The sequence below is a fragment of the Trachemys scripta genome, chromosome 5 (assembly GCF_013100865.1).
Source record: "Trachemys scripta elegans isolate TJP31775 chromosome 5, CAS_Tse_1.0, whole genome shotgun sequence".
Taxonomy (NCBI): Eukaryota; Metazoa; Chordata; order Testudines; family Emydidae; genus Trachemys; species Trachemys scripta.
This window is the reverse complement of record NC_048302.1, coordinates 13,323,099-13,332,380: the sequence shown is the minus strand read 5'-3', so window position 1 is coordinate 13,332,380 and position 9,282 is coordinate 13,323,099. Positions and strand designations below refer to the sequence as shown.

Sequence of the window (9,282 nt, the reverse complement as noted above, 5' to 3'; positions counted from 1 at the left end):
ACTGGTCAACAGAGGGAGGGATCATTCAATTGCCCTGTTCTATTCATTCCCTCTGAAAAACATGGCACCGGCCACTGTCAGAAGACAGGCTACTGGGCTAGATAGGTCATTGGTCTGACCCCATATGACTGTTCTTATGTAATGGTGTACAAAGTCTAAAAACATTAAGAAAAGACTGAGCAAAGAGTAATTTAGCTTCTCTTTTGCCAAAAAACAAAAAACCAACGCACAAGATCAGCTATATGTGATAGGAATTTTCTTAGTTGGGGGGTAACAAAATTTTGCCTACATAGGTTGGGTTCCCCCCCGGTGATTAAATCAGAACTTAGTTAAGCTAAATCACTATGTAGAGCCATTTTAGAAATCTTTTAAATAATTCTCTAGTATGTTACAATTCATGAATCAAAACAGGTATCAAAGTCTAGTTAGCTAGGTTCTTACTGGAGACCCAATCTATAAAAATCTAGGATATAAAGGATACTATGTTCCTTTAAGGCTGTTCTGAAAAGCCTTAAATAGTCCATGTAGAAAAGTTTCAGACCAAGCCAGCGTTTCAGTATATAGAGCAGCTGATATAACTTTACTGAGAAGTCTTAGATTGCAGTAGATTTACACAAACAAATACAACTGCTTTATTTTTATTCTGAACTGAAGCAAAACAGTAGGTTTAATAACCTTTAACAGAGATTGGGTTCAGAAAATATCTTGGATGTTGAGGCCTGCTGTAGAAAAAGCAAGACTTCAATAGACAGTATTTGTATCATACAGAATACACAATAAATTAATATTCACATGCAAGCTACCTACAGAGTTGCATACACAATGTAAAAAAATACAGTACTTTTTTGTTCATTTAAAGTTAAGATTTTTCTGTACATTTTTAAAATTTACATTTTTTTTATACATTTTGTAAACGTTTGTATAAGTTTATAAAACTGAAAGCATATAACATTTAGGAACTTACATCACCATTCACATCCGCACATCATCCTAGAAAGATGTTTACTTCTACAAACGTTAAACTTTAGCTTGTCTTTTTTTGCCCCTTCATTTTTATGTTGGCACTACCACACATTTACCGTTATTCTATAGAGTGAATTTCCTCATTTGCTAGCTGTCCATACTCGAGTGAAATGCAATCATACTAATCTGTGTGCTTTAACAAAAATGCAAAAAAATTACCAAGTTTCTGCCATTATATCAACCACTTTATCAACTTCACATTTACCTGACATTTCTGCATAATACCAACTCTTCTTGCACTAACAGCTTTCACATAAGCATGCAAACCAGTCTGATTATGGATTTAGTCATTTGACAGTGGAAGAATACTGAAATCAACTACAAGGGTTAAATATTTCAAGGAATGTAGACTTATAAAATTGAACATGTTAATACTTCTAGTCTAATAGTATGAATTGACTTGTTCACACTAAAATTTTAAACATTGAAGTTCATATTATAAAATTCAGCATAAGCTTATTCTGCATTAGTTTAAAATGAAAATACTAAAATAAACCCCAGCACATACATACTAGACTATCATTCGTATGAATGGGTTTAAAGGTATTTAAGTCTATATTCCTCCCAAAATAGATCATGCATACTCCTAATCAAACAAGGATTCCTGAAGTTTAAAAAGCAAAGATTTTAAAATCCTTAGAGTACACCATCAAAATATATAATTTTGGTTAAAATAGTTCCTGCCCCAAAAGAAATGAGTACAATAGAACACATACAACCTCTTTTCTTGAAGATTGCATGTGCGCTCTAAAGCAGTTTTACCATTTGAAATACTAGCCCATTATGCTGTTAGACCGAATTCAGCAAGGTACTGGTCCACATGCATCATTTCACTCACAAGAATAGTCCACTTCAACAGGACTATGGCTATGTAAGTACTTTGCTGAACGGGCACCTAAATGGCTGCTTAAATCAGAATTCTAAAAAAAGGCAGGCATTATAAGCACTTAGGTATTCCATAGCAACTCTTGCCTGGATACTACCTACTCATTTGTTATTGCCAAGAAAACTTATGGTACATTTAAAAATTGTACTCTAGTGCAATCAAATTGCTAAGACTGACAGTTGAGAGCTTTCCACTTAGATTTAGGTTTGAGGTCAAAGAAGAAGTTGCCTTCTAGATCACTAGGAGAACTGCTAAGACTTTCTTCTCCACAGCTCATGTCTTCACAGGAGTCTTCACTAAAAGAGAAGGAAGAATTATTTGTAATTTACTCAAATCATGGATGACTACACAAGCAGCCATGAAGGTAGCAAAGTTTTGTTGGGATCCCACATTTTATGAAATATTTTGTTCCTATAAAGATATTGAGTTGCTGTGGAATGTCAGGTGCCAATGAAATTCAAAAGCTCTTCATACTTCTAGTTCTACAGAATTTCATTCCACTGGTAAAGAGACTTCAAAAATGTTAGAAAAAGCTTGTATTACTAGTTACTGTGCTCCCAATGCTCAAATCACAGCATATTAGCAAGGGTTGGACCTAGTTTTTAATCCACTAGCATGATTATGCTACCACTTATTAGCAAACACAAACAGGCACTGTACGTCTTATCACTATGTTTATACTGTTGTGTGAAATGGCACGGCTACTAGTTTCTTTAAAATGTTTAGTATTGACAACCATCCAGATTACTAAAGGTTTAATACGACTGCCATTTAAGTAAACAGATGCAGGATCAGACTGCTGTGCAAAGAACTCACCTAATTAGGGACTATTGCACTGGGGGGCAACGGAGCTGGTAAAATGGGGGGCAGTGGAGCTGGTAAAATGGGGCCCAGCTGTGGCCATCACTTCCACAAGCAAGTACATGGACCCAAAACTGTGGAGGGGAACCCCACAAACTCTGGGGGCATTAGGACACAGGGGGTGCCTCCCCAGCATGTGGCCTTGGAGTCAAACTGCTCCAGAGGCTTCAGTCAGTAGGAGCTGTTGCGGAAGCAGCCAAACAGGGACCGGCACACATTCAGACACCTTTCTACAATTTTGACTGGACTTCCTTTGCCCTGTGCTGATTGCTCCAACCCTGTCCCTTCCTCTCCCTCAGTCTCTTCACCTCAGTTTCACTGCACATCTGCCCTTCCTAGCTTCTTATGCTGCTCCCCTGAATGTTCCTCTCCCCTTTTCTTTCCATTTTGCTTAGCCCTTTAAGTAGGCACCCTGCCCCAAAATTGTGAAACAAATATGACATATGGCAACTATGTTTCCAACAAGAGCTCAGCATTATTGGTTCCCTGTGTTATACCTTCCCCCCCCCGCCCCCCATGCTGTAGCTGTCTTGTCGATTGAGATTGTAAGTTCTTCAGAGCAGAGACTGCATGCTATTGTGTTTGCACAATGATGCTTCTTAGGCACTACTGCAAACACGATTAAACATGAAACAAACGTTGTCTTCTCATGAAGGAAGGTTACACATTGTTTTTTGATAATTCTGAGAAGGAAGAGTTACATCAAAGGTAGTTTTAATAGACAAACTACTTGCAAACATGTTTAAACTTCCTTGTGATAAAGCTACTTCTCACCTCCACTATTTCCTTCTGATTTTTTTCGGAGATACCAACCTGCCATCTCAAATCTGCTTTCCCCCCTCACCTGCCCTTAAATTTCAAACTTGGTTCCCAAACATGCTAACTTCTTAGCTACAGTCCTTTAAGAAACTGTTGAAACAAAAATTAACATGGACTAAAGTGACAAAGAAAAAAAAGCCAACAATGAAACATTGAACATTTGGCTTGCAGTCCTTAAAATTAAATTCCTGGGAGCTGCTAAGTCAGATCATGCCACATGACTTCAACTGCTTGGGAAAACTGAGGTGATTTTCTAGTTACCCAAGCAATATATAGCTTTGGAGATTTAAGTCAGTTTGCAACCAGAAAGACTATGCTTCCTTAAGAAACTGTTCATGCAAATAAGAACTACTGAATCAAATCTATTTTTATGACTAAGTGTCACCACAATGCTTGTAGAAATTATCGAAATCAGCGAAAACCACCACCGTAGGAATGTTACTTACCTCTCACTTTCATTGAAACATCCAACCTCTGGTATAGTTGGCAACTCAGGAACACTGCAGTAACTATTTTGTAGATTCTGGGCTGTACGTCTTGAAACAATCCAAACTAACTTCTTATGATCTGGTTTGCAACATTCAGGAGAAGAATAATCTGCTAGGCATTTTGAAACCAACTCTCGCCAGTAGAGTAAGTCACTATCACTTATCTTAAAAAGAAAAAAAGTGAGAAAAACATTTAATTAGTTATACTGCAGACAGTCTAGAATGAGGCCTCCTCACCTTTACAAACATGTTGGCATGTAATTCAAGTGATATGCTGCTGAAGTAATGGACTAAAAAGTCAGTCTTTTTCACTTTTCAAGTTCAGCTCCTTTAGCATGGCCTAAGACAATCTTGTGCAACGTAGTGTGAAGCTGACAGTTCAAATAAAATTCACGTTGCCTTTAAGTTAAAGACAAGTTTAAGCAAATGAGCCAGTTAGTCCCTGCCTCATACTGGCATTCATTGGGTGTTATGACTCAGGACCCTGAATCTTAGGATTTTCACAAAGAAACAAAACAGAATTATCGGTTATACTATTTAATGTGTATTAAGAAAATAAAAATTGTATAGTATCAATGATTTTATGAAGGTCGTCGGACAAAACTATTCAGAGCTAGGAAATATGAAATAATTCCTTCAGGGCTGGGAACACATTTCAGGTTAAATAAATCTGGGTAGATTTGCTTGTTGTAAAGTCTTGGTTTTATTGTACACTTAAAGTTAAGACAAAAGCACTCAACTATACTAGTTTCATTAATGCTTTTAAGACAGTACTTTTCACTTTTTCTATATTAAACATCTTTAGTGTAAGAAGAAAAACCAAAAAGGTACATTTACATAGACCACATTTTAAAAGAGTCATGTTTAAGCCCCTTCCTATGTAAGAAGCAGGATGACTGGGGTGCTTCCTTTAAGTAGACTGGATAAGATGAAGAACTTAACAGGTTCTTAATCATATAAGCATCCAATAAGACCCTGCTATCAGATTGCTTCTTGGTAAAGAAGAGCACAAAACGTACCCATGTCATTTTGTCTTAGTGGTATGGTATGTTTTACACCTCAAGATGCCAAGGGGAAGGGTGCTGGTATTAACCAACATCTTACGGTTGTGTTCAGGATGCCCATGGTTAGGAAAGTGGTACTTCATTATTCCGTGCTAAAGCCAACAGGTCAACAAACCATTTAAAATAGTTTACCTTTGAATGCTTTTGAACACGCAGAACAATTTCAAACAGCTCAATGGATTTTAAAGTCTGAACTTCCAGAGTGAGAAGACACAAGGCCAATATGGATGGCTGGAAGTACAAAACACACTCAGCATACACAAATCAAAATCCAATTATGAATTACTAAGCAAAACAATTGAAATGTACATACTTTTGCTCTAGAGAAGACTAATCGGCAGTTGCAAGCTTTCAGCTGTGCTTCCAATTTGTCGAGGTTTAGTACTTCTTTCCTACAAATAATATAACAACAACATTTATACTCAGGTATAATGTAAGATTAAAGTATGGCTATTTTTAAGCTAATGTCAGAATTCGATTTAATGAGATTTCTAAAAGGGGGAAAGGGTCTTATAACCATGACAGATCATTGCAGATATGGTATATGATATAACTACACTTACCTTTCTGAGGTATGACAAAGTACAATAGTATGGTACAAGTGCAAAAAGGTTAAGGCAGTAGTAGCTTTAAATTCAAAGTGCAGTTTTTCCGAAATTATTTTTTCCATCCGTTTCAGGTCGGAAACAGTGCATTTACATTGGCTAATCCGGATGACATCATGAGTGGACGGAATATTGCACTCCTCTTCAATGACTTGGGCAGCCAGTTGAAAACAACAGACTCCAATGCAAGATAAATGCTTAGGTTTCACCTGAAAGAAAAACAAAAACAAACAAACAAACGTTTATCAATTGTTACACCTGTGATGACCTTGACCCACATGATGTTACTATGGAAGTACCATGTTTAAAAGCCTCACAACCTTTACAGGTAAACATGAAGCATTTCATGTTCTAGGCTGCAAATTCTTTTGGGCAGGACTGTCATGTATGTTCGTAGAACACCCAGCTAAACAGGGATTTAGCCTGGTTGAGACGTCTAGGCACTACTACAATATAAACATTAAGTAAAAGGTTTAGACTGCATTTACTGGTACATGATGCCTGTCTAAGCCAAATACTCTAATCTCATTCATATTTCCCCCCCCACACACACCCACCCACCACCTCTCTATTTTGCAAACTAATAGAGTATTGAGAAATGTGTATAACTATGGCCAATCTATGTGTAGTATTGTTGATGTATAGTCCAGTGGAACTGCTTCAAGAGTACATTGCTGGGGTATTCTAGGTAGAGGGTGCTCAGCTATGGAATTGTTCCCACCTGTGGCCTCTGGAAGTTGTGCATTTCAAGATTGCACTTTGTCATGGTAGTTTCACTAGAAAGGTACCAGCAAAATGCTGTCAGTATAACAAAAATATAAAGTGTTAGGGGAGAAAAAAAAAAGTTCACTAACACTTTATATTCTTGTTATACTGACAGCACTTTGCTGGTACCTTTCTAGTGAAACTACCATGACACAGTGCAATCTTGAAATGCACAACTTCCAGGGGGGGAACAATTCCAAAGCTGAGCACCCTCTACCTAGAATACCCCAGCAATGTACTCTTGAAGCAGTTCCACTGGACTATATATTAACAATACTACACATAGATTAGCCATAGTTATACACGTTTCTCAATACTCTATTAGTTTGCAAAAATATTGTGACTCATCTTATTTGATTAAGGTGATAGGCTTTTAAGGGCAAGAACCTGAACCATATTGTTTGTTTACCTATGTAGAGATACGTGCAGTTATGATACCCTATAAATATTTGATAGTCACTCTGAGAATCTTATCTGTCGTGAAGTGCCCTACCCAGTTCTGAACTAGGAAGTAGGAGCTATCACAGGATGTTGCTAACCAGGAGACACGAATTACAGTTGTTTATTATTATAGAATCTTGATTGTTTTTTACTTTAGTTCAAAGCAAACCTCATGAATGTAAAACTAAAGTGGAAACGTGCATATTCAACACAAGGATCTTTGCCATAGTAATACTTCTTCCCCACTCAAGATACCTTCATAAGAGCCAAGAATCTGTCCATAATGTTGACAGCCAGGACAAAAGTTTCAATTGTAAATCCAAAAAAACTGGTCAGACTCCATAGATCTTCAACCTTGGCATTCCTTAGTCTTGGACATAAAGTATTTTCATTCTGCAATGAAATGAGTAAAATCAGCATTTAACAACACTATATTATGCAATGTCATCTGTCTTAGAAGTAGGCAAGCAGATGGCAAATATTATCTTAAAAGAAGTATGTGGTGAAAACAGTGGATTTTTTAATTTACCAAACAAGTGGTAAGTTATCCTACCAAGCCTCACAACAAACCCACAGTGTTTGGACTGAAGGCCAGACCTTCTAAGTCAACTTAGTGCAAAATCAAGTATAACCACATTTATAATATACATTTGTTTTTAAAAGACAATTGTTACCAAAATGTATATAACCAGAACAAACCCTGACCTCAGGGTGTGGGCAAAGGCCACAGAAAAATTCCTGTATTAAATGAGTTCCCTCTACTCTCCACCAGAATGCAAACATTAAACCCATTATGAGCCCTGCTTATATTGAGGGACCACGGCAGACATTTAATTTGTAGGCATGTAGATAGGGGTGCCCCTGGAGCTACCTGTGGGATAATACAGATTACTCATCAAAATTCTTCTTTATAGTGTCCAGTTAAAATATTCCATATTCAGCTGAAATTCAGAAAAGCTCATTGGGTCAGTTTTACAGAGATCATTAAAGTATTAAATTACACAGGATGACATTTCACATGTTTTTGGTTAAATGTATAGAAGCCCATTTCCCTTAATGATCTGTCTCCACTGTCTAATTTGTCAAGATACCCCAAGTAGTTTACAACCCCAAGAATTGTTTTAGTTGTTTGTACAGTGTTTTGAAGACAAAGCACTATGACTTCAGCATCTATAATTAAAATCTACAAGAATCAACAATATTTTCTATACTTGAAGGCACACAATCAAGATAGAAACATTAATACATTAAAATAAGTTTCTTTACCTAAGCTATTAACTTCATATTGAAGTCAGTGGGGCTCTATACCTGCTAAGGGGAGCAGACACAGAGCCTGACTGACTTCAGTGGGAGTCTGCCCAGACAGAGCTGTTTGATTAGGGCATTAAACTCGAACTCAGGAAGGCATCCCTAGAGCCTGCAAATCCATTTTTGTGGACTGCAGATGGATGCGGATCCAAATTTTATATACTAGAGCCCTGAAAATCTACAGATATCCGCTTGATATCTGCGGACCATTTTTGCAGATCACAGATCAGATGCGGATACAAAACACACCTTATTTTTTAACTAGTTCTTCTATTAATTAAAATATCTAGTAATTTAAGTGTTGAAATTTAAAGACAGTTCATGGCACATAATATATACATTTATTTTAATTAAAATACCTCCACAAAAACATAAAAAGGATGTTTATATAGAAAAAAAATGATAATGGGACTTTTAAAAGACAAGTGTTTCTACTGGTATTCAGTTTCCTACAAGTTTCTATAAAACCTAAATTGTGTATTAAATTTGAACTAACAGCATCCCTTTACTATTTAGTTTCATGTACTGCAATTCCCTAGCGTAAAACTACAGGAAAGCTTTTGATATTTACACAGCTAGTTCTTAATGCAATGCATCAATCTCATGAATAATTAACTCTTCCACCCCTAGAGCCAAAGCTCTCTTCCTGCTCCTCACCTCAGCAGTGCGCTCAATCAGGCTCAGCCCCTTCTCCCGAGGCTGAAACTTCCATTCTTGCTCCAAATGTAGATTTAACTGCTTGAACAGCCAGAAAGCTTCATTGCTCATTTGTTCTTCAGCCCCCAAATCCTTCATCTTAATAGGAAAACAAATCTCAGTATTTGGTAGCATGCCATTGAATGAAAATTAGACAATGGGAGTCGGACAGATCTACAGACCCAAATATCAGTGTGAAACATTCTGAGTCCAACTTTAGCAACACTTATTCCCCCTTGTCTTAACAATGAAACCTTCTTTCTTTACGCCAGAAAAAGCTTAGGGTGGTGTACTTAGTCCTACCCTTCTATGGGGAAAGGAGACTG

The 9,282-nt window shown here is 37.1% G+C and overlaps 1 protein-coding gene across 1 annotated transcript; it reads right to left on the bottom strand.

Annotated features, from left to right (window-relative positions):
- Positions 1–608: 608 nt before the first annotated feature.
- On the bottom strand, positions 609–9,055 carry CCNG2 (cyclin G2; the record flags this gene model as incomplete). The annotated part of the gene is given in 7 exon segments (XM_034772336.1): positions 609–2,205; positions 4,036–4,241; positions 5,274–5,372; positions 5,455–5,533; positions 5,705–5,955; positions 7,208–7,345; positions 8,918–9,055. Coding segments are annotated over 7 exon segments (1,041 nt in total). The 3' UTR covers positions 609–2,075.
- Positions 9,056–9,282: the final 227 nt, after the last annotated feature.